Below are 26,183 nucleotides of genomic sequence, written 5' to 3'. Positions count from 1 at the left end.
CAGTTTATGACAGTACTATGTGTCACTGTAATATAGAATTGAATTAAATGTTAGATAAACCAATGAAGTATAGGTTAGAAAAGAGAGCAGTGTTTTCATGAAAAGTAAGTTGATTGCTTTGGAAAGACTTGATAAAGGCAGATTGTTTTTTTAAAAAGATTGTTGAAGTTAGCATAAGCAACATGAACTGTCAGATTGGGTTGAGAAGATTTTAAAAATCTAGGAGTTTGCACTTAGATTGCACTTATAATTACTTGAGTTCTCTTCACTTCCGACACAGAAACTGGAAATCACAGATGATGAATAAGCTTGTAGCATATAAGAAAAAATGGAATACTGATTAACAGACCAGCAGTCAAAGAAAAGATCTAGACGTTACATCAGATAATTAACTGTTTTAAGTTAAAATAATGTTTTTTTTAATTTTTTTCTATACCCTTTTTTTCTTTTAACTAACTACCTGCCTTATCAAATGTGAAATCTTTCACTTTATTTCCTTAGGTGAATCACAAATATTCCATCAATGACTTTACAGACTATGTTAAGGTTATTCACTTCGCTAATATTTTGTAAATTTGCTAAAGAAAGAGCTAAGAAGTTTGTCCCAAAGTAGAAAGTTAGGAAAAGGATAAAATTCACTCGTGTTTGTCCTGACAGTATGACTTCTGACATTCTGACAATGTGACAATATGTCCTTGTAGGGAGCACCAGAAATAAAGTCAGAACCAGTAAGAACTGGAAAAAACACACTGTTTGTGACATCCTAGGTCTTATATGATTTAGGAGAGGTCACCAAGATTCCCCCAGTTCAAAATAATTATGAATTGGAGCTAGCACCGTAAGGAACTAGAACTGGGTCAAGCAGGGGCTCTCAGGCAAATGGGAAGGAAAGAGTTTCCTACACATGGTTGCTATTGGCAGTAGCTGAAACTTGAGCCAGCTGGGAAGTTGTGAAGAAGAGCTAGGAACTCCCTTGTTGAGCCTTGATCGCCAGGGTCTGAGGCTAAAGTGTTTGCAGGTAGTTTTTCCCCTGGCAGTTAGCTGAAGCAAATGCTTTCTGCAGGATTCCCACTGATTGAGCAGCCAAATAGCTCACGATATGATGTCACTATGAAAACAAGCCACAATGACTGAGAGTCATTGGATATAACAACATGAAACTTAGAACTACAGATACTGAAATGTCAGATTCTGAATAATGAAATTGATAAGTATGTAATGTTTTCAAAAATAACAGATATGATTATAAAGATTACCACCAGTCTTCAAGAACTTGCTTGGAATAAATAAGGTTTTTTTAAAAAATGAGGTTTCTAGAAACATAGTTTTTCAATTAGAAACTCAGTTGATGAAGTGTTGAGATATAAAACAGCATATTAGACAGAGTTGAAGAGAAATTTAGTGAACTAGTATATATAGGTGGAAAAAAAAGTTATCCAGAATGCAGTGAGAGATGAGGAAAATATGAAAGTGATATTAAGAGAAATGTAGGATAAAGTAAGAAGGCCTAAAGGGAGTATAATCAAAGTCCGAGGAGGGACTGAAGAGAACGTAGGAGAGACAATATTTAAAGAGGTAAAATGGCTGTAAGTTTTCCAAAACTGCAAAACAGGTGAATCTGCAGATAAAAGAGATACTATATACCCCTAGCAGGATAAATAATTTACCCTTTGGTGACTGCAGAGCACCAACGACAAAAATCTTGAAAGCAGTCTCAAAGGACAGATCATCTAAAACAGACCAGCAGTCAGAATGACAGCAGACTCCCCAGAACAACAATGAAACCCAAAAGATGGTACAGTAATATTTTAAAATGTCGAAAGAAAAATTTTCAACCAGAATTTTGTACCTTGCAAAACTACTGCATTACACATGGAGGTGCACTGCCAGATCCCCTCAGTGAAATACTTGCTGCTTGGCTGCAGGGAGCATGGTCAGCAAACACCCTTCAGTTGTGCGGAGCTGTCATATCTGAGGTCATGTCCTTCCTGGGGCAGCCTGCATCCAGCAGTTAGGCAGACTGAAAGGCCTGGCCATTTTGGCTTAATGTGGGACACTCTGCAGGTCATTGTTTGCAGGGCATAGTACTAATTGAAAAGACAAAATATTTTAAAAAATGAATATGATTGACCGAACCCTGTATACTTTCTGGTAAGTTAATATGATATTCTTGGAATTTGATAGTTTGGTTTGGCTATTTTTTCCAAAATGAAAGTAATTTTATTGTTTTATTATAAAAATGTGTGATCAGGTTTTTCTTAATTTGTAAGTCATAAGGTTGCAGAACAATTTTGAAAAGTTTTAAAGAACTCATTTCTGAACATGGTTTGGCTTCTAAGTTGTTTTTACAAGGCCGAGGAAGTTGATCTGTTGTAGTAGTGCTTTGCAAAGTCTAAAACATGTTTTCTGTTTCATGATTCTGTATTTAATAAAATTAATTTTTTTCTGATTATTCAGTTCAAATTTGAAAGAGAATGGAACCTTTCAAAATGATTTACCTTTCATTTTATTTGCTTTGGGAGAAAAAGCAGTAGTTTATTATTTTAATCCAAGAAAGATAGATGTTCATTTACATATGAATGAACATCATTATACCCTGAATGAAGATAAGCACTCTTTTTCTTAGATAGTGTAGTCTTTATTAATTTATACTCATTTCACATTTAATTTTCATCTAGGCTTTCAGTTTTTCTCTCTTCTCTTAAATCTGTCATTAAAATATATCTAAGCACCATTAATGCCTCTGAGTACTTAATTTCAGATATTTTTCTATGAAAAAATGTGGATATCCATATTTTATATGCACATACATATTAAAAATATATGAAGGCTGGCTGGTTAGTTCCATTGGTTAGAGCGCAGTGTTGTAAAAGGTAAGGGTTCAGATCCCTGTGCCAGCCAGCTGCCAAAAAAAAATACATATGTATATCTTGCTGTTTTTTAAGCTTTTTTTCATCATAAGGAATTTGATAATTCTTCCATGTTCATAATATGTATTCCAGAGCTTAACTGTCGGCACGCGGGTTGGACTGGTTCAAATCCCAGTTTTGGTTATGTGACTTTGGGAAGTCATTTAACATTACTAAAGATTTGCAGTCTTTACATGCATCAAGGTTGAGCATAAATTCTATAGTGTTTTTAATTGTTTTCCACTTATTATTGTATAGTATATGCATATAGTATACTTTTCCATTTTCTAGTTATTTCTAGTTAGAAGACTTAAAGTGACATGAGAGTGATGACCATATCCTTTCTCCCCCTCAGGTATAATTTGGATGAATGTTCAAGGTGTTGTCCTTTGTTTAGCCAAATATAACTTCCGAAGAAGTGAAATTTTCTATTTCATAATGCCAGCAAAGCAAAGGAATGATAGACTAGAATTGCGATAACTATTATTTCTGTTTTCAGTTTAAGTTCTTGAGTGACTCTTGGCTTTAAGCCTTTTCATTCCTAATTTGTGAGTTTTCTATGAGGTTAATTAAATAATAGGTACAATATATCCAGATGGCATGCTCAATCTTTAAGATAGGAATAATATTCTGTGGTTACTTTTCTGAGCACTCATGCTCTGTACCAACCAATTCCTTCTGAATCTGGCAAGCTTGACTTTGTTTCCTGTCAGTTTACTCATCAAGTTATTTTCCCATCATTTTGCCTGTCTAATCTCTCCCATGGGTGGTTGTGTGTCCTTTGAATAATGGGATAAAAAGTTGTTCTTTAATCTTTAAATTTTATTTTTTATTTATTTTAAAGTTTATACTGAATTTTATACCAGTCATTGGTAAAGTTAATTAGAATCTAAATTATTTAATTCCATTCTCAAATTCGGAGTTAAATAATTCCTTTAAGAAGGTAGTCTGTGTTTGGAAAAGAAAATGAGATTATTTGCAAAATATATCAAATATGGAGTTTATATCAATTTCCTTCAGTGATTGCAGGAAAGCTTAGGAATTGAAATCCCAGTTTATTATACTTATTTTTACACAGGGTTACAAATAAATTAAGCCAAGGGTGGGAAAACATAAACCTAGAATGAGAAGAGTAAAAGGAGGGAAGATAGATAGTGTTAAAAGAGTTACTATACCAGCTCTCTGGTATTATAAAGGAATTACTAACCAGCTCTCATTTACCCTACCTAGTGCTGCCTCCTGGAGAGGAAAAAAGTATATTTTAATTAGGAGCCTTGGCCTTTTTTTTTTTCTTTCTCTTTTTTTGTCCTTTCTTTTAAAAATTGACATACAGATATATATAAAGAATAATACATTGAACACTAGTAGACCTACTGTCCACTTAATAAATTACACACTAAAAAAAACATCATGGGTACCCCATCCTGATCATGTCTCCCTTCTAACCTATTATTATCCAGAATTTTGTGTTTTTGTGTATTTACTTATGCAGTTATTCACACATATATTTTTCCCCTATACAATATGTAGTATTAGTTTAAGTATTTTAAACTTGGTAGTGTCAAAATTGTATATATTTTTCTGCAGCTTGCTTTTGTCCTTCATTATGTCTATGATATTTGTCTGTGGTAATAGGTGTGTGTGTATTCATTTGCTTTCTCTGCTGTTCAGCATTTTATGAGTATATCACATTTCCTCATCTACTCTTAATGGATATTTAGGTGGTTCCTCATTTTTCCTCTATTACAAATAATGCTGCTATAAATATTCTTGTGCACCCATTGACTTTCTCTGGAATATATACCTAAAAGAGGGATTTGGGGGTCATAAGATATGTGAATCTTCAACTTTACAAGATGTTGCCAATTGCTTTCCAAAGTGCTTGTACCAATTTAGAATCCCATATGAAAGTACAAAGAGTTCTCATTGTTCTACATCCTCACCACCACTTGGTATTTTAACTTTTGCCAATTTTTTTTAACATTAAAAATTTTCTTTTTGTTGTGGTAAAATATATATAACAAGGATTGCCATTTTAAGCACTTTTAAACGTACAACTGCATGGAATTAATTATATTCATTATGGTGTGTGACCACTACCTCTGTTTCCAAAGCTTTTTCCATCATCCTAAATGTAAAACTCTGTACCCATTGAGCAGTAACTTCTCATTATTCCTTCCCTCCAGTTTCTGGTACTCTCTAATCTACTTCTGTCTCTGAAATTTTTTTCTTTTTCTTTTTTCTTAATTGACTGATAATTGTATATATTCATGGGGTACAATGTGATATTTGGGTACGTTTATACAGTGTGCAATGATCCTATGGGATTTAGCATATCCATCACGTCAAACATTTATCACTTCTATGCGTTGGGAACATTCAACATCCTCTCAACTAGCTACCTGAAGCTGTAAGTAATTTGTTCTTGACTGTAGTCTCCATATATTGCTATAGAACACTAGATCTTATTCTTCCTGTCTTTCTACAATTTTGTATCCATTGACCACCTTCTCCCCATCCTCCCCCCTCCCTTTGCTAGTCTCTAGTAACCACTACTGTACTCTTTCATTCTATGGGATCAACTTTTTAGCTTTAACATATGAGTGAGAACATGTGGTATTTCTCTTTCTGTACCTGGCTTATTTCATTTAACATAATTTTCTCCAGGCTCATTCATGTTACTGCGAATGGCAGAATTTCATTACTTTTTATGTTTGAGTAGTAGTCCATTGTGAATATATATCACATTTTCTTTATCCAATCACCAGTTGAAGGACATTTAGGTTGATTCCACATCTTGGCTATTGTGAGTAGAGTCACAATAAAGATGGGAGTGCAGGTGTCCCTTTGACATGTTGATTTCCTTTCCTTTGGATGTATAGCCAGTGGTGTGATTGCATATGGTAGTTCTATCTGTAGTTTTTTGAGAAACTCTTTTCCATAATGGCTGTACTAATTTATATTCCCTCCAACAATGTATAAGAGCTCCCCTTTCTCTGCATCCTCACCAGAATTTGTTATTTTCTATCTTTTTGATAATAGCCATTGTAACTGGGGTGAGATAATATCTCATTGTGGTTTTGATTTGCTTTTCTCTGATGATTAGTGATGTTGAGAACTTTTTCATTTACCTGTTGGCCATCTGTATGTCTTTTTTTTGAGAAATGTCTATTCCCCTCATTTGCCCATTCTTTGATTGGATTATTGGTGGGGTTTGTTTTGGTTTTTTATAACTGAGTAGAGTTCTTTGTATATTCTGAATATTAATCCCTTGTTAGGTGCATCATTTGCAGGTATTTTCTTCCAATCCACAGGTTATCTTTTCACTCTTTTGGTTGTTTCCTTTGCTTTTTAGAGCATTCCAGAGCTTTTTAGCTTGATATAATCCCATTTGTTTATTTTTGCTTTTGTTGCCTGTGCTTTAAAAGTCTTACTCATAAAATCTTTGCCCATTCTATGTCCTGAAGTTTTTCCCCTGTGTTTTCTTCTGTGTTAGAAATTTTATGGTTTGGGGTTTTACATTTAAGTCTTTAATCCATTTTGAGTTGATTTTTCTATATGGTGAGAGATAAGGGTCTAGTTTCATTATTCTGCATATGGATCTCCAGTTTTCCTGGCACCATTTGTTGAAGAAACTGTCCTTTCCCCAATGTATGTTCATGGCTCCTTTGTCAAAAATCAATTGGCTGTAGGTACATAAATTCATTTCTGGGCTTTCTCTTCTGTTCCATTGTTCTATGTGTCTGTTTTTGTGTCAGTACCATGCTGTTTTGATTACCATAGCTTTGTAGTGTATTTTGAAGTCAGGGAGTGGTAGGAATGGACATCTTTGTCTTGTTCCGGTATGTTAGCTATGAGTTTGTCATGTATACCTCTTTTTGTATTAAGATATTTTCCTTCTATACCTAATTTGTTGACAGGTTTTTTTTTATCTTGAAGGGATGTTGAATTTTATCAGATGTTTTTTCTGTGTCTATTGAGATGATCATATGGTTTTTTCTTTTATTCTGTTGCTATGATGTATTACATTTATTGATTTGCATATGTCGAGCCATCCTTGCATCCCTGGGATAAATTCCACTTGGTCCTGGTGCATTATCATTTTAATGTGCTGTTGGATTCAGTTTGCTATTATTTTACTGAGGATTTTTGCTTTTATGTTCTTTAGAGATATTGGCCTATAGTTTTCTTTTCTTGTGTCCTTGCCTGGTTTTCATGTCAGGGTAATGTTGGCCTCACAGTGTGAGTTTGAAAGAATTCCATGTACTTCAACTTTTTGAAATAATTTAAGAAGTATTGGTATTAGTTCTTCTTTAAATGTTTGATAGAGTTCAGCAGTAAAGCCATTTGTCCTGGGCATTTCTTTGTTGGGAGACATTTTATTACTGATTTAATCTCATTACTTGCTATTGGTTTTTTCAGGTTTTCTATTTCTTCCTGATTCAGTCTTGGTAGACCTGGATACCTAGGTGTCCAGGAATTTATCCCTTTTCTCTAGGTTTTCAAATTTATTGGCCTGTAGTTGTTATACATCTCTAATGATCCTTTGTATTTCAGTGGTATCAATTGTAATATCTCCCTTTGCATTTCTGATTTTATTTGGTTCTTTTCTGTTTTCTTCCTGGTTAGTCTGGCTAATGGTTTGTCAATTTTGTCTGTCTTTCAAAAAACCAATTTTTTGTTTGTTCTTTTATATTGCATTTTTAGTCTTAATTTCAGTTATTTCTGCTCTGATTTTTATTATTTCTTTTCTTCTACTTATTTTGGGTTTGGTTTGTTCTTGCTTTTCTAGTTCATTGAGGTGCATTGTTAGGTTGTTTATTTGAAATCTTTCTATTTTTTTTTTTTAAAGTAGGCATTTTTTGCTATAAACTCTCCTCTTAATACTGCCTTGGCTGTATCCCATAGGTTTTGGTATGTTGTGTTTACGTCTTCATTTGTTTCAATAAATTTTTTATTTCCTTCTTAATCTCTTCTTTGATACATTGGTTGTTCAGGAGCATGTTGTTTAATTTCCATGTATTTGTGTAGTTTCAGAAGTTCCTCTTACTATTGATTTCTAGTTTTATTCTATTATGGTCAGAAAAAATACTTGAAATGATTTTGGGTTTTTTTGAGACTAGTTTTGTGGCTTAGCATATGGTCAATCCTGGAGAATATTTCATGCGCTGATGAAAACTGTGTATTCTGCAACTGTTGGGTGAAATGTTTGGTAGGCCCATCTGGTCCATGGAGCCATTTAAACATGATATTTCTTTGTTGATTTTCTGTCTCAGTGATCTGTCCAATGTTGAGAGTGGAGTGTTAAAGTCTCCCTCAAGCCAACTGTGTTGGCCTGTCTCTCTCTCCCTTTATATCTGATAATATTTGTTTTATATATCTGGGTGCTCCAGTATTGAGTGCATACATATTTATAATTGTTATATCCTCTTGCTGTACTCATCCCTTTGTCATTATATAATGCCCTTCCTCATCTCTTAGTACAAATTTTCATTTACAGTCTGTTTTACCAGATAAAAACATAGCTACTCCTGCTTGCTTTTGTTTGCCATTGTGTGGAATATCTTTTTCCATCCCTTCACTTTCAGTCTATGTGTGTCTTTGTAGGTAAAGTTTGTTTCTTGTAGGCAAGCATGTGGATGGGTCATGTTTTTTATCCATTCTCAAGAAGGGTGCAGATGCACTTTATTTCTGCTGGTCTGAGGGTGTGTTCGATGAGGTAGTGACCCTTGAGCTGTTTTTCCAGATTGGGAGTTTAGGTGCACACAACTCAGCCAGCTGGCAATGGGAGCAGAGAGAGAAGGGGCGGACACAAGAACTGCCTGTCTGATTTCTGGATGGGGATGGGGCTGTCTCAATTTAGCAGGCCTGGGATTTGCTTCCCAGATGTGCAGGACTGGGGTCACAGCTGTTCCTGGGCCCAGGCTTCAAGCCACTGGGATCAGGTCATTGTAGCCACTCATGCAAGTGTGTTACAGTGGAGCTGTAAGGCTGGGGAATCGCAGTGCCTGCTGGCCCTCGGGGCAGGGTGTGCTCCCACAGTTGCTCTCATTTCAGGATGGATGGCACTGCTGCATCAGCTTGGGTCAGGAGGGTGGGGAGTAGGGAGCGCACAATATGTGCTCTTGTTCTGGAGCAATGCAGTGCGTTTTTCTAGGTAGCTCCCCACACTTGGCTCTGGGCTTGCGAGGGCTGTAGGATCCTTCTGCAGTAGGAAATGCATGCCTTGGTGGTGAGGATGGGGGTTAGTGTGGGCCCTCTGCCTACCTTTCTCCGCAAGGGAAAGTCCCTCCTGTGCTGATCCTGGTGGTGGAGACTTGGCAGTGGAGGCTATGTGCCTCTCCTCTCTGTGCTGCCATCCTGGGCTTTTGTGCTCCACAGGGATCTCGCCAGTCTCCTGCTGTTCTCCTGCATTCTTCTATAGAAGCTCTCATCAATATTTAGCTATTGGTTGTTCTGGTCCTTTTCTGTGAAAGGGACATGCCCCTGGCACCTCTAGTCAGCCATCTTGCCTGCCATCTTCCTAATTTTTGCCAATCTTATTATCAGTTCTCATAGCTATTTTAATTTGTATTTCCCTGACTACTAGCGAGATTGAACTTTTCTTATGTTTATTAGCTTTTTAGATATCCTCTTCTGTGAATTGCTTTGTTTATTCACACATCCAAATATACACATATGTATTCTGGATTATAATTCTTTGTGAGTTTTATGCATTACTAATATCATCCCACTTGGCTTTTCACTTTTTTAATGGTATCCTTTGATGAACAGAAATTTAAGTTTTTAATGTATGTATTATTTATTCTTTTTTTTTCTTTTCTCTTTTTGGCTGCTGGCCAGTACAGGGATTGAACCATAGACCTTGGGCTTCTCGGTACCACACTCTAACCAACTGAGCTACCTCTTTTCTTTTTTTAAAAAAAATAATATTTAAGAAATCTTTATCCCAAGTTTATAAAAATATTTTCATTTTTATTCTAGCAATTTTAAAGTTTTGATTTTTAGGTTTGGATTTTTAATCTATAGAATTTGTTCTTATATCTGGTGTGATGAGAGATACCATTTTTAAAATATGTAAATATCAACTTAGCTCTATTTATTTAGTAGTCCATCCTTTCTCCACTATCTGTAGTGCTGCCTGTGTTATATATCAAGTTTCCATGTGTGAATTTTGTTTCGCTATTCTGTTCTGCAGCCTGTTTTACTATTCCTGTAATTACTGTAGCATTATAATAGGCCTTTATATCTGATATGGCAAGTAGGTGAGTTTTCAAAGCATAATAAAAGTAAAGGCTGATACAGCAGTGCAGTGTAACTAAGAATTGCACAAAAGTTGGAATCAGAAGACCTCCATGCAAGAACTGTTGTTGCTTCTCAGCTGCATGACAGACTGCATCAACCTGATCAATAGTTAATTTTTATGTGGGCTTTAGATGACTGTAGGCTCAATATAAATCAACATTCTGTAATGAATTTATTTAAAAAAAGCAAGCCTGATGCAATATGTGTCTCCATTAGCAAAGTATGGATTCCACTTGATAGGGAAAGAAGCCAAGGACTCTGTCAACCTGATTCAAAGCCAGGGTCTCAAAAACAGTAAAACATAGGCCACCACAGTTACTGTAATATGCCTTAGGTGGTTTTCCTTTTTTGCAAGGCTTTTTCCCCCTTAGCATGAGTAATTCTTTCTATTTAAGAAGAATTTAAATCCCAGGGTCCTTGGTACTTATGTATCTGAATAGGAAATACAAAATGTGGTTAAATGTTTTCCATATAATGGTTGAATAAAGTCATTTGTAATTCTGTTGATTAAAACTAGAGTGGTTTAAGTGGAGATCAACTGCTTAGACAGTAGTCAGTAAAGACTGTTTTTAGCTAGCCAGGGTGTTGTAGAACAAGGACAGTGATCAAGAAATGGGGCTTCAGTAGATGCTGATGTCTCCCTTCTTTGCCTGGGATCCTCCTTTATTTCCCAGATAACAAACGAAAGAAATTTATCAGGTGAATTTTTTCAGACGTTAAGGGGATAACACCATTAGAAATATATAGTGTTTTCAGGGACACTTATGAAAGAGGGAATACTTTAAAGTTGCTCATTTGTCTATTTTAAATTAATTATAAAAGGAACTGAAATATTTAGTTTTTAAAGATATGTTCAGTTCATTATATGGCTGTTTTTAAAGAAAAACAACATTTTATTCCTTTTCCCTTATTTAAATATTTTTCTTTAGTGGGCTTTGCCTTTCTAGATGGTATATATCCTGTTTTATATGCTAACTACCTCAGTATTTTTGTGTTCTGTGTGTGGTTTATAACCCAGTAATAATGCATTCTCTTTCCTCCTCTTTTTTCTTCTCTTACAAGGGGGGAAACTCCTTTCTTTATAGCAGTAGCCAGGCCGTTCTTCCCCAGTGTCTTGGCCCTATGGTTCCAACACTGCCTGTGGCGTGTTCACAGAAACAGGTGTCGCTTGAATTGCTTTCTCACTGTGTCCTTACCATGGACAGGTGCGAATGTGTCTTCCCTGGAATATTGGCTTTAACCAGAACCTTATAATACAAAATTTCCATGTTACATCCCTGCTGTCCTCCGAATCTCCTATGTACTGCCTTGTCCAATTGAAGGTTTTGGTTGTTGCTGCTTTTATTACTGATTTTGTTTTGAGCACTCCTTCCTTTTAATTCAAACATTTCTGTTAGGTGAACAGTGTTTCTAATTTACAAAAGACAGTGCAATGCAGCTTAGACAGTAAGAACAGAAGTTGGGAGACAGAGTTTCTCTTTTATCCCCCTTCCCTTTTTCTGGGTAATCTTGCCCAGTCTCATGTTTTAGGCTATGTAGCCCAAACTTGTTTCTGAGCTCCAGAATATCTTTTTATATGATATTTCCATTTGGAAGTCTACAAGGCACTTCAAATTTAACATGTCTAAAATAAAACTCTTGATTTACTTACTTAAGCCCGCTGCCTCTATCCCATTCCCATATTTTCCCCATTCAGTAAATGGTATCATCATTCAGTCGCTCAGACCCACACTTGGCACCATCTATGAGTCCTCCCTTCCTCACATCCCTCACACCCGATGACCAGCTTCTCACCACATCCAGTTCTATGTTAGTCCGAGTCATTCAGTAATTCCACAGTGGCCTTCTGACTCATCTTACTTCCACTTTTGTGCCTTTACAGTTTATTTTCAATACAGTAGCCAAAGTTTTTTTTAAAACCTAAATGAGATCATGTTGCTCTTTTGAACAAAATTCTAAGGGCTTCCTGATACTCTTAAAATAAAATATATATTTCTCGTCATTGTCTGCAGAGCATTGTATGGTTGGTCCCTTGCCTGCTTCTTTGACTGTGTCATCTACTGTTCTTGCATGCTCAGCTTTAGCCACACAGCCTCCTTGTTACTGTTCTTCAGAGACAGCAAATTCATTCTCTCAGGATTATCGTTACTGTTGTTTCTTCTGCTTGAAAACTGTTACTCCTAAATCCCTCTTAAATCTCATATTGTTGGAGAGGCCTTTACCCACCACTTTGCTCTAAAATAGCATGCCGCATTCACGACACTACTCTATTCTCTTCCTTGTTTAGTTCTTATCACCACCTGGAATTACGAGATTTATTTCCTTGTGTATTGACAGCACTCCAACCTCACCCCTCCCTAGAATGTAAGTTCAACAAGGGCAGGGAATTTTCTGACTTATTTACTGCTGTATCCTATACCAGGATATGGCGGCACTCAGTATTTAAGTGTGTGACCTTGAGCAGATCAGTTCACCTCCCTAGACTTTGATTCCATGTCTGTAAAACAAAGGGATTAGACTATGTCTGTAAGGAGAGTATTTGGACTGCAGATGAAGACAAACTCAAAGTCATTAAGTTCAAGACACTTGGTTTACAATGAGTGATTTGACCGAGGCCACATTGCTCAGGCCAGTCCTCCTTACACATCACGCAGTGCCTCTGACTCTGTGGTCCACTCTGATTAGATCGTTCTTTGTATTTCTTTACTGTAATTTCACCAGTTTTGATTTGTATGTTCTTGGCCTTCTTCTTCTTTGTCATGTTGTTATTTAAGTCACCTCTTTACATTTACAAATAATTCTCTTTTTCACTCAGTCCTTGTTTTCTCACTGTTCATTGAATGACTATAAGCCGATGTGATTTGAAGCTTCTCAGCCATCTCATTATTCCCCTCGCCTCTCTTTTTGTGTGTATAAGCCCAAAAATGTATACAACCACAGTTAACATGACATGTTAACTAGTATGATAGACTTTGAGGTCAGAAAAAAGAAATAACTTCTGTAGCATAATTAGCGTAATAATAAATACTAGCTCTAATTCTCTGATAAAGTTTTTCCAGATTAATAGGCTCAGAGGCTATTAAGGTAACCTTAGAGTTTACCTGTTCCAACTCCTTAATTTTCAGATGGGGATATGTAAGTGTCTGTTAGCTTAGAAAACACTGAGGTAAACAAAAATGAACAGTTCCTTCAGTACTTCTTAGAACCTTTAATTTATGAATGTATAATCCCTCCAAAGGGGGGATTATAATATCCAAATTTTACTTTACCACAAATATCTTGTTATGGATTACCTTTTAGTATCCTTTGAGACAGTAATGCCCCATGAAACACATTTTTGAGCACTTATTAGGTGTCAAGTGTATTTCTAAGTACTTAACATGTTTTAACCTACTTTATGTATGACATATGTTTGTTTCTTAATGTTATGTGAAAACCTGCCTTTAAGAAGTAGTCGGCCACATCAGACAATGCATGTTGAGAATGCAAGAAGGGATGTATGTGTGTAATTGCAGAATGTAAGTCCTGGGTACTAATTCACTTACAGATCGATATTATGTTTTCTATCTAGTTGATCATTGATCTCTATATATAGCTTACTTTAAATGTGATATTCACTGTATGTTATGGACTAAATATGAGTATAATTTTTGAAAACTTCTTAGAGCAATTCATTTGTAGAACCTTTATTAATATCTTCCGTAATCCAAATTTACACTGTATCTCTTCAGTTTTTGGCATCCATTAATACATTAAAATTTTTCCTGGTTAAACCTTTTGTCAATTTTGATTATAGTCATTTCCACTTTAAAAAAATCCAAAATATTCAGGGAAAAAAATTGTAAAACATGCTCAGAGGAAAAGCTTTCCCCTTCCCCCCAATCAATATAGCCATGATTTACATTTTTCTATATATTTGCCTAGACTTTTTGGTACCTATGGTAGCTGCTCTTCAGATATGCACCCCCGCTACTACGTCCCACCGGTGAACCATACCTTTTACTGTGTGTAGTCCCTTTCCTTGGATTGGACTGGCACTTTGACTTGCTTTGGATTAACAAAATGCAGCAGATGTGGTTCTGCGTGACCCTGAACCTATTTCACAAGAAGTCTTGCAGCTTCTGACAAGTTTCCCTGGAATGCTTGCTCTGGGAAAAGCCAGTCAGCCTCTAGTAAGAAGTCAGACTGCCCTGAGACCCCAAGATGTGTGGAAGCTCGAGCTAGGCATAGCTATATGGAAAGGCTGCATGACGGGAAGGAAGCAGAGAGAGAAAGCAAGAAATTAAAAAGATCCATTAGAGAGGAAGGGATCTCAGCCAGCTCCCATCTGTTCTAGCCATAAGCTGAGATGCCAGGCAGTTGAGGGGAGAAGCCAGCTTGTATGTGTGTTCAGCTCAGTCGACATTCGGACGAGTCCAGCCCCAGCCGTCATCTGACTTCAGCTGCATGGGAGAATCCAAGTGAGAAACACCCAGCTGAGCTCAGTCAACCCACAGAACTGCAAGAGATGATAAATTCTTGTTTTAAGCCATTAAGTTTTGGTGTGGTTTCTTACACAGACAGAAAAACACATAGTGGTATGTAACAAATCACACCAAGAAGGTATGTTTAATATATGTATATATATATTTTTTAAAAACATAAATGTGATAATATTTGACACAGTCTGTACCTAGTTGTGCGTAGGAGCTTGCTCACACAGGCTTGCACAGTAAGTGTGCAGCTCTTCAAACTCCACATTCAGTGATATCACATTGGTAGCTTAAAAATGGCCACAGAAATTGGCAGATGCTACAAACCAGGGCTTCTGTCCACCCAGATAGCCAGTTGTTAAACATTTACCAGCATACCACTGTCTGTATCTTCCTTTTTTTGCTTACATTATAATTTTTGAGTGACTGGTTATTTGGATGTGTAATAATTTGCTTAAGCAAACCCGTCATTGACCTGTGATTTCTATACATTTAAATTTTTGATAAGTATTGTAAGATTGTTTACCAGTAAGATTATACCAATTGTATTACCCCCCAACAATGAAGGTGTTTTCTGGTACCCTACCGAGCACTTATTTTTATATTTGGAATATTCATACTTTTAAAAATATTAAGTTCCCTATTTTTAATCCTTACATTTTAAAAATAGATAATATATTCATATTCAGATGGTTCAAAATCCAGAAGCCACTAAAGTATTGGGAAAGGTCTCCCTTCTGTCCTTACTGTGTTTCCCAGCTTCCCAGTGACCCTCCCAAAGTTACAAGGAATTTGTATATCCTTTCAGAGGTGTTTATGCACATGTAAGCAAGAATATTCTTTTTTCCTCTCTTTTTTACTCAAACAGTAGCTTCCATACACATTTCCTCACCTTGCTTTTGTCATTTAACAGTATGTCTTGGAGATCAATACCTAAAGAGGAAAGCTTCCTCAGTATCTTTTTACGCCTTCATAGTATTCCACTGACTGGATAAATCATATTTTTTCTGATATTTTACTATTGTAAATAATACTTGTACATATATTATTTCACATATATATGAATATATTTGTAGCATAAATATTTTAAAGATTTTCTTAGTCAAAATGTATAATTTTGATAGGTATTGCCAAACTCTCTTTTATAGGGGTTTATGAATTTATATTCCCATCTCCAGTATATGAGTATCTATTTCTCCACACATTCGCTAGTATAATAATATACTGTTAGACTTTTGGATCTTACCTGATAGGTTAAAAAATAGAACTGTGAGTTTGAGCTTTTATATTTGTATTTTGATTTCTACAAACTGTCCATATCTTTTGCCCATTTTTCATTAGATTGTGGACTTCAATTGCAGGACTTCTTTATTCATTAATGAAATTAGCCCCTTTTTCTGCCATACGATCTGCAACAATGTTATGCCAGCTTTTTAAAATTTTCTTTTGGCCATTGTTATGGAAATTATGGCCATGCAGAAATGTAGGGTTTTATGTAGTCACATTTCTCTCTTTACTTTGATGGCTTCTAGATTTTGTGTCATTGTTACAAAGTCATCTCTGCCCCCTAACCCTACCCCACTGCACCCCAGAGTGTAGAAACTCTCATTTAGAAGTTTATGGTTTCTTTTTTGTTAATTATTTTTTTACATTTGAATTTTTAACTTACTAAGAATTCATCTAAGTATAAAATGTGGTATGGCTTCAGCTCTCCTTTTTTCTAGATGCCTGCCTAGAATCCATTTATTGAATAAATTTTTTTCTGGATGGTTTGAAATACCACTTATATTAAATACTAAAACTATCTGTCTATACCCCAGTATTACACAGTTTTAATTATTACAGCTTTATGATATATTTCTTTTCTGTTTCAGGATTTCCCTCTTTTTTTTTTTTTTTTTTTTAAGTAGCTGGCTGGTATGGGGATCAAACCCTGGACTTTGGTTTTATCGGCACCATGCTCTAATCAATTAGAGCATCTAACTGGCTGTCTAGCTGGCCAGCCTTCAGGATTTTCTTCTTTATTCTTGCTTTTTTGTTTTTCCATATGAACTGTAGAATCAACTTGTCTAATTCTCAGATAACTCCATTGGTATTTTTATTGGAATTTTGAAATTATGTTAAATTTAATGACCAGATCAAGGAGAATCTTGATTTTTATGATAGTGATTCTTTCTAGCCAAAAACAGGTTTTAAGGGGTGTATGTTTTAAAGCATCAAATAGATCACTCATTTTTCTTATTATTTGTAGGTGTTTTGACTCTTTCGTTATGAAGTTGTATTAGTTTGATACGGCTACCATAAAAAGATACTACAGACTGGGTGGCTTCAACAAATTTTTCTCACAGTTCTGGAAGCTGGGAGTCCAAGATTAAGGTGCTTGCAGAGGCTTTCTCCTTGGCTTGCAGATGGCTGCCCTCCTGTTTTGTCCTCCTGTGGTCTTTTCTCTGTGTGTGTCTGTGTGTCCAAATTTCCTCTTCTTAAAAGGACACCAGACAGATTGGATTAGGGCTACCCACAGGACCTCATTTAACCTTAATTACACACTTTGAAGACTGTACCTCCAAGTATAGTCACTTTCTGAGGTACTGGGAGTTTAGGGCTTTAACATATGAGTTTGGGTAAGAGAAACAGTTCACTCTTAACGATGATAAATGAAAACTTTTCTTCTTTATATCTACTAGTTGTTATTTATTTATATGAAAGTTATTTATTTTTTCTTTATGTTTTTCTGAGAAAGTTATTTCTGTATTTTATTTTGTACCTAGCCACCTTGCTTATCATTTATAGTAGCTTTTACTTTATTCTCTTAATTTTTTCAGGTATAAAATTATATTATTTATAAATAATGATAATGTTACTCCTCCTTTTTAGTTCTTACAACCTTAATTTCTTTTGTCTAATTGCAGGCTGTAGCTATTGAAACATGGTTAATTAAAGTGGTAGCAGTAGAGGCTCTTCTTATGTTCCCGATTTTAACAATATTTCTAGTGGCTCTGGGTGTTCCCATTAAGCATGATACTGACTTTTGGATTGAGATAGATACATTGTGTCTCTTTCAGGACTTGTTCATCCTCTATATGTATTTTATTATAGTTTTTCAGTCAAGAATTGGTACTTAGTTTTATCAAATGCTGTTTGGCATCTGTGAAGATAATCATATATTTTCCCTTTGATCTAATAATATGTTGAGTTTATAAATAAATTTACTAATAATAAATTTTCTGAACTATCCCTGTATTCCTATATTTGGCCCTGGCACATTCTTTTAATTTGCTGTTGGATTGTGTTTGCATAGAAGTTCATAAATGAGACACATACATAGTTTTGTTATTTTGTGTAGTCTTTGTTGGGTTAGGTACAACTTTTGCTTGCTTTAAATAAAGAACTTGAATGTTTTTCTTCTTTTGTGGTATAGGACAATTTGGAATTATGTGTTTTTTAATGGTTTATGAGAACTTCCCTATGAAACTGTTGGGTCTAGTGCTTTTTGGGAGGAGTCAGCTCTTTGATAACTTTATTTCATATGTAATTATCTGTTTAAATTTTCTGTCTCTGGAGTCAGTTTTGTTAAATTATATTTTCCTATCATTTGTTTTTATTAATTTTCAACTCTATTTTCTTAGGATTGAGCAAAGTACTCTCTTAAGGTTCTTTTAGTTTTGCTCTATTTGTAGTTGTTTTCATATCATTTCTGTGTGTGTGTGTGTGTGTGTGTGTGTGTGTGTGTGTGTGTTTGCTGTTTTGTTTTCTTTGTTGTTTTGATCAGATTAGAGAATGGTTTTTTTCAAACAACCAACTTGGGGTATATTAATTCATTCTGCTAATTTTTTTATTTTATAATTTCTTAATTTTTTCTGTATTAATTCTTCAATTTCTTTTTTTTAAGTTAGCTTTATTCACTGATAATACAGTTAGTGTTACTAGTTAGACTATTAATTTGATTTATGGGTCCTTGTTCTATAGAAATTTTACATTTTTGGTAATCAAAGCTGTCAATCTTTTCCTTTTGTGGTTTATTTTCACTTTACTCTTAAAAAGACCACCACTACAGCCCCCATTATAAAAATATTCTTCATTCTTTCATACTTTTATGATTTGTGTACAATTTATTTTTCTTTGTTGTGTAAGGCAGCATCTAAATTTTTTTGTTTCCAACTGGATTGGCTAAACAATCTGATTTTTTCCCCCATTTATTTGAAATATCACCTTTATCATATACTTAACTTTTCAAGTTCTGTGAAGAATCTTGTTGATCTTTTGGGATTGTATTAGGTGTTTAGGATTAATTTGGAGGATTTCTTTTTGTCTTTTTGTGACCGGTAAGGGGATTGCAACCCTTGGCGTGGTATCGCTCGCACCGCGCTCAGCCAGTGAGCGCACCGGACATTCCTATAGAGGATCCGAACCCGTGGCAGGAGGTCCACGGGGCCGGTCCAATTTGGAGGATTATTGAATTGAGATCTTTAAAACACTGAGTCATTACCTATAAACAGAATATTTCCCCATTTATTTCAGTTTTTCTGTGTCCTTCAGTAGAGTTTTATTGTTTTTTTTAAATTTCTTGTTAGGTTTACTCCTGGATGTTTTGTAGTTTTTGTCAATATTATAAATGAAATTGTTTTTATTATGTTCTTTTACCTGTTTTTTGATGGAATGTAAGAAAACATTTTTGCAAATTAATCTTGTCCAATTTACGTACTGAACGCTTTGTTCTCATTAATTTTTCAGTTGATTCTCTTGGATTTTTCTGGGTAGTCTTTTGTCTCCTTGTTCCTAATACTTACACTGTTTTCTTAGTTTTGTTTCTGGCTGGATATCTTATTGAATTGGCCAGGACTTCTGAAATGGTAGCTGTAGCCTTATATTCTTTATAGCTCCAGAGGGCAGAACTGGGGCTTATAGGCAGAACAGCTAGAGCCTTTTGAACATGGACAAGACAACCTTGTATTTTATCAGTACTACTATACTCATTATATTTATACAGCAGCTAAGTTGAGAGCAAATTCATTTGTTAGGTAAAGAGTGAGACTAGATGACTTTGAAGTCTGAGTGATTAGCTGAGAGTATAATATGAGAGAAGAGAGGAGTGTGGGAGAGAAAAGGGTAGAGGAAAGAGAGAAGGGTGTAGGAAGCCAAGAAGAAAGTGTAATGTCTGATTAGGATGAAAATTTTGGTACGTATGAAATGATCACTGAAACTGATGCTACTAAGTGTTAAAAAGAAAAAAATGAACCAACAAGAAACCATTAAATTTAACACAGAGGTTGCGATCTGCTTTAGTGTGTCTCTTCATCTACTACTTCTTACTTGTAGTTTTTTTTTTTTTTAGTTGTAGTTTTAACTATTCTCTGGCTTTTTAAATTTGTATTTTCATGGAGATTATCAGTTTGGTGGGCGCACTAATCAATCAAGCCTACCTCTGTTGTATAAGTCCCACATGGGACTTTGAGTAGTATTATTCTTAGAATAGTAGGCTATTGATAAATATTCATTGGTTGATTTTTATGTAAAACCTAGAGAAATTACACCTTAATTTCAGGTCATGATTGTAATTTGCATTCTATGTTTTGAGTTTACCAGGTCAACCATAATCACATGCCAGTGACAGATAAAAGGTGTTACCAACTGTTCCCTGAGGCTGTGGTTTGTATAAAAAATACTTGAGCCAAACTGCAGTGGCTCAGCTCAGTGCCTGAATCTGTAGTAGCCCTCATATCTGGAGCTTCCAATCACCATTATGAGACCTAGTTTCGACTAGGGTCCCGTGGACACTGGTGAAGGCAAATAAAAAGGCATGAGACAGTGTGAGATAAACGGAGAGAGAGGGAACTTTCTCATTCAAGATCTACAGACTAAAATTCCAAAGCACAATTTTAAAAAGAAAAAAGCTAAACCTAGAAAGGAATCCAACAAAATCAGCAGTCAGAAGATGGAATCACTCTCAGATAAAATAAAACTATTAAACTGATTTTTTAAAAAGATTTATTAAATATAAGTTTCTTTAGGATTCTTCAAAAGATAAATAATAAAAACCATTTTAAAATAATGATAAATAAACAGAAATGAAATCAGAATAGATAAATAAGAATAAGAACAGATTAAACATCTTAGAAATGAAACATGAAATTATGGAAATTAAATCAGTAGATAGAATGAACCCTTAAGTAGACATGGTTGAAGAGAGAATTAGTGAAGTAGAAAATTGTTCTGAAGAGTTTGAGCAGAATGCAGAATATAGAGACAAAAAATACTCAAAATGATATAATTATGCAGTTAAGATACATTAAGAAAGCAGCCCGCAGAGTAAATATGAAGTAGTTAGAAAGAAGGGCATATTAAAGATAAAAACAAAATTAATAAAATGGGGGGGAAAGATGAATACCTTTCTAATTGTAAAATTTGCCAAGAAGAATATAGGTATTATTTGAACTTGTATTCCTATTGATTGTTTATTTTTTAAGTTAGTAATATTTTCCTTTAGAACATGTCTAATGTCAGCCAAAAAGAAAAATATAGGGCTCAGTATATAGAATATAAATTTATTGTCAGATTTTCAGGAGTATATCTTTTCCATAGAACCTTATAAGTAAAAACATCAAATATGTAGACTTATTATACTATTGCTTATTTTATTCAAGAGATTTTATAATGGCCACTAATATAAAGATCTTTTTATACATTTAAGATATTGTTTTTCCCTTCTTGTAGGTCACTCAAATGAGTCGTCCAGACCTGATTCTCTTTCTGATGAAATACCTGATGGCTCTCATAGTTGGTATTCCTTCCATTTTTTGGGTTGGAAGCAAAAAGACATGCTTTGAATGGGCCAGTTTTTTTCATGGTCGTAGGAAAAAAGAGTAAGTTGAAATAAATTATCACACTATTCACAAACCTCACATTAATGTAAATTTTTGTGTTGCTTATGTTAAAACAATTTGGATTTGGAGAAATACTCAAACAAGACTATAACCTTGTCAGCAGCCACCAGTTATGATTGACGCAGTAGCATTTCTTAATTAAAAACTAAAACTTATTTTGAGAAGATGGCCAAGTAGAACCAGACTTGAGGTCTATTCCTATACTAATTCAGAATATTTGAAGGAAGGCTAATCTTTATGAAAAAAGTACAATTTATTATTTTCTTAAAATTAAAAGCAAATCAGTGCTTTTCAATACATTCTTATTTGATCCTCCTGGTACTCCTGTGAGGTTTGGTATATATTCTTATCTCTGTTTTACAGATGAGAAAACTAAGACACAGAGAGGTTAAGTGCTTAGCCAAAGTCACACAGGAATTTCATGTTAAGAGTTAGATTAAATTTCAATTTGCAGTTGTTCATTATTCTTCCAGGTATGACAAAAGTGATATAAAGAGATAGACTGTCATTCCATTCTGATGTAGAACATGTTAAAGCCAAAGTGGAAAAATGATATTAGTAGATAAAATGAAATCCATTAAAAGAAATTATTTTAATTCATAGTTGGCCACACTGTATATTAGAGTGTCATGGTAAAATATAAGACTTGCCGAAGCAATCATTTGAGGGCATATTTAAGGAATCTTTAATTTCTTTTTTTTTTTTTTTTTTTTTTTTTTTTTTTTGTCTTTTTCGTGACCGGCACTCAGCCAGTGAGTGCACCGGCCATTCCTATATAGGATCCGAACCCGCGGCGGGAGCGTCGCCGCGCTGCTAGCGCGGCACGCTACCGAGTGCGCCACAGGCTCGGCCCAGGAATCTTTAATTTCTTGAACTCTTACTTCAAAAAAAAAAAATCATAGCAAAAAAATACCCTGCAAAATTCACAATGTAACAAATGATTTCAAACTTTTTACTCAGTATAAGTCTTGTGTGTATGCTGTATCTGAATTATCACAAATTCTAAGTTTGTGGAGTCCATATTCTTATGATTTTACTTAACCTAGGGTCCATGGAAAAATGGGCTTTTGGGGATAGTATGCAAACCTCTTTAAATTATATGTAAAATGTTGTGCCTTGTATGTATTTCTTATATGATACAATGCAGAATTACTTTGATTTTTGCCTCACTAACAAAATCTGTATTTACTAAAATGCCAGTAATCAGAATTTCTGTTATACAAATTAGATTAACAGAGACAAAATAATAATGGTTAAAATAAACATTTCTTACTATATCTGAGACTGCTACAAGTGATATCAGTTAATGTATTTCTCCTTTACGTATGGTTCCATAGGGCAGAGAAAGAAAGAAGGGGCCTTTCACTTAATAGCAACAAAAAAATGTGTTTCTTAGGCATTTATTCATTCTTTAGGAAGGTCTTACTGAATGCTTACTACGTACTGTGAACTATTTGGGGATAGCAGACAAAACAGATCAAGTTCCTGCTTTCATGAGGTATCCTTCCATGTGGGATTTACTGTGATTTATTTGTATATTCTTTGAAAGAAAGTGGTTATATTTTAATCACAGTTAAACATGACAGTGAGAAAAGGGATTAAATTAAACATTCCTGGGTACCTCAACCATATACAAACAGTTCTGTAATAGGATTGTATTAGTAATTCCAGAAAGAGCTAACTCCAAGCTACCCTTATAGAGATTCATCCTGGCTATTTGGGGGATACTGGTTGGGCCGGAATCCTTTTGAAACTGGTTTAAACTCTCAAGGCCCCTTCTATTCAGTTTTCTGCAACTGTGAATCCTCAACCAGCAAAGTCATTGTGATCTTCCAAGCTAGGAATGTGCTCTGGGCTAGAGTGGCAGCTCCTTATTCTGGATTTCAGGAGCATGAGCATCCTATACCTGTTCTTAGCATTTGTCTGGTGAGCTTTTGAAAAACAACTATAATTGTAATAATGGTTACCAATTTATTGGACATGTATAATATTCTAAGTACAGTTCTAAGTACTTTACACATTATTAAATCATTTAGTCCTCTGAACAACCTTGTGAAGGATGTCATCATTGTACTTATAAGGAAACTGATGCATAGAACCAAGATTACATAACTAATGAATACTAGAGTCGAGATTCAAACTAGCTTTGCTCTTAATGACTCTGTTATACTATGCTATAAAGAGATTGGCTTCTAAAATTGTGCTAGTCAAATTAATGTTCTTCCCCTAAGTAAAGCTTCATTTAAGACCATGCTTATACTAATAATTCTGACATGGATTAAAACATTTTTAGAAATCCTCTTGTTTTAGTCCATTTTGTGTTGCTATAACAGAAATACCTGAGACTGGGTAATTTATAAGGAAAAGAGGTTTATTTGGCTTACGATTCTGGGAGAGTTGCATCTGGCATGGGCCTCAGACTGCTTCTACTCATGGCGGAAAGTGGCAGGCAGCCGGCGGGTACAAGCAGATCACATGGCGAGAGGAAGCAAGAGAGAGGAAGCAAGAGAGAGAGAGAAGGTGCCAGGGTCTTTTTAAGCAACGAGCTCTCGAGGGAACTAATAGAGCAAGAACTCATTAATTAATCCCCCCTCCCCCAGGGAGAGCCTTAATCCATTCATGAGGGATCCGCCCCCATGATTCAATCAGTTTCCAACACTGCCACATTGGGGATCAAATTTCCACATGAGTTTTGGAGGGGTCAACACATCCAAACTCCATCACCTCTTGGAATTACCTGGGTCATATCACTTAATTTCTCTGGATATTATCTGTAAAATGAGTGGGCAAACCTTCACCATTTGAAGATAAATTTTTGGAACAATCAGAAGTCAGTTTGAACCAATGTTGGGATATAAGCATATACTAACAAGGACATTGAAGAAAAAGGAACAAATCTGTTGTGTGTATGCATGCGTGCACTCGCATATGTGTGTGTATTTTTTTTTTTTTTTTTTTTACTATTTTTGACTTATTCTTTCTTCTGTCTAGTTTTTGACACTTTGTTTTCAGGATGTATGTAAATACTGTTTTATCATTACTTTGCGATTGGTTTCTAAGACTTTCAAACTTAAGTTTGATCCTTGACTATTGCTTTTGTTGTTATGATTTTTCTGAAGTTCTTTAATCTCTTAGGACCTCAGTTTCTTCATCTATAAAATGGGGATCACTATATCTATTATTAATAGATATCTAATATCTTTAGAAATATCTTCCTAGGGCATTAATCTCTATAATAAAAATATTATTAAGAGGATCAAAGGAGAATGTATGTTAAGTACTCAACAAATATTAGTCTTTCTTCAGCTCTTCTACCCCAGCACTAAAAGCAACAGCAGTAATAACAATGCTTTTGTAATTTTAGAACTTAGGATATATTTATTTTCTCAATATATGATTCAATCTTTTCATTTTGGACATTTATTTTTTTCAGTGAAATTGTTTATCGTCTAATTTTAACTTTAACTTTGATTTTCATAGTGAGTATTTATTTACATAAACCAAGACACTGATTGTCCCAACTGTTTAATTATCTCTTTTTTTGTGTGTGTGTGTGGCTGGCTGGTATGGGGATCCAAATAATTAGCTCTTTTATTAGTTTAATTACTGCTTTGTTCATCATTATAAATATCTATCTGCCTTAAGCCCTTTCATAGCAGTTAAAAACTTTTGCTCTTAACAGTAATTTATCCCATTAAAACTTTCCTCCTAAGCTTTTAATATGTCTGGAACTTAATTGTATGTTTGCTTAAATTAATTTTTCATATTATTTTGTTCTAATTCTGACCACTCATGTTTATTCCAGCACTAAGCAACTGCTTCTGCCATAAAATCAACTTGTAGTCTTAAAACAACTGCTCTTACGAGTTAAAAAATGTTGTATCCATGCTACAATAAGGCCTCTACTACATCCATAGACCATGCAAGAAAACAATTTTTCTATTTTATAGTTATGTCTTTGTAATATTTCAGTGTGTTGAGAATCATAAATTTCTTTAGCTGAAAGGGGCCTTTTAGAAATGATAAAATCATATGTCTTCATTTTATAGGTGAGGAAAATGAAGGAAAGAGGGGATAGTGACTTGCCTAAAATCACATGTTTATTGATAAGAGTTGGAACTAAAGATCCTGATTTCCTGGGCCCAGCCCATGGCTCACTTGGGACAGTGTGGTGATGATAACACCAAGGCCAAGGGTTCGGATCCATAATATAGGGATGGCTGGTTGGCTCACTTGGAAGAGCGTGGTGCTGACAACACCAAGTCAAGGGTTAAGATCCCCTTACCGGTCATCTTTTTAATAAAAAAAAATTTTTTTTAATCCTAATTTCCTTATTCTTACCCATAACTCTTTCCATCATACCACCTTAGGGGTTGACATGGATTTTTGGTACATTCTTTCCTCTGTCAACAATGTTACCTTATATAGGTCCTAAAGACCTAATTTGAAGAGCAATTAATTTTAAGAATGACATCAATATTGCACAGAAGTATTGGGTATTGGTCTGTAGGGGTGCTTATCTGTATTTTTTTTATTTGTACATATTTATGGGGTACAGAGTTGACTGTCAGTATTTGTGAACAGTATTTGATGAAATCAATATTAGTAGCATGTTC

The 26,183-nt window shown here is 34.9% G+C and overlaps 1 protein-coding gene across 4 annotated transcripts in view; it reads left to right on the top strand.

The window, feature by feature from the left end:
* Positions 1 to 26,183, top strand: part of FZD3 (frizzled class receptor 3) — an 82,374-nt gene that overhangs the window by 42,428 nt on the left and 13,763 nt on the right. For all 4 annotated transcript variants that reach the window (XM_063086335.1, XM_063086336.1, XM_063086334.1 and 1 more), the window contains one exon: positions 21,398 to 21,546. In XM_063086335.1, coding sequence (XP_062942405.1) covers positions 21,398 to 21,546 — 149 coding nt within the window. The remainder of the gene's footprint in view (positions 1 to 21,397; positions 21,547 to 26,183) is intronic.

Source organism: Cynocephalus volans, chromosome 2 (genome assembly GCF_027409185.1).
Source record: "Cynocephalus volans isolate mCynVol1 chromosome 2, mCynVol1.pri, whole genome shotgun sequence".
NCBI classification, from domain to species: Eukaryota; Metazoa; Chordata; class Mammalia; order Dermoptera; family Cynocephalidae; genus Cynocephalus; species Cynocephalus volans.
Note: the sequence above shows the minus strand (reverse complement) of the source record. Positions and strands in the feature narration are given on the sequence as shown.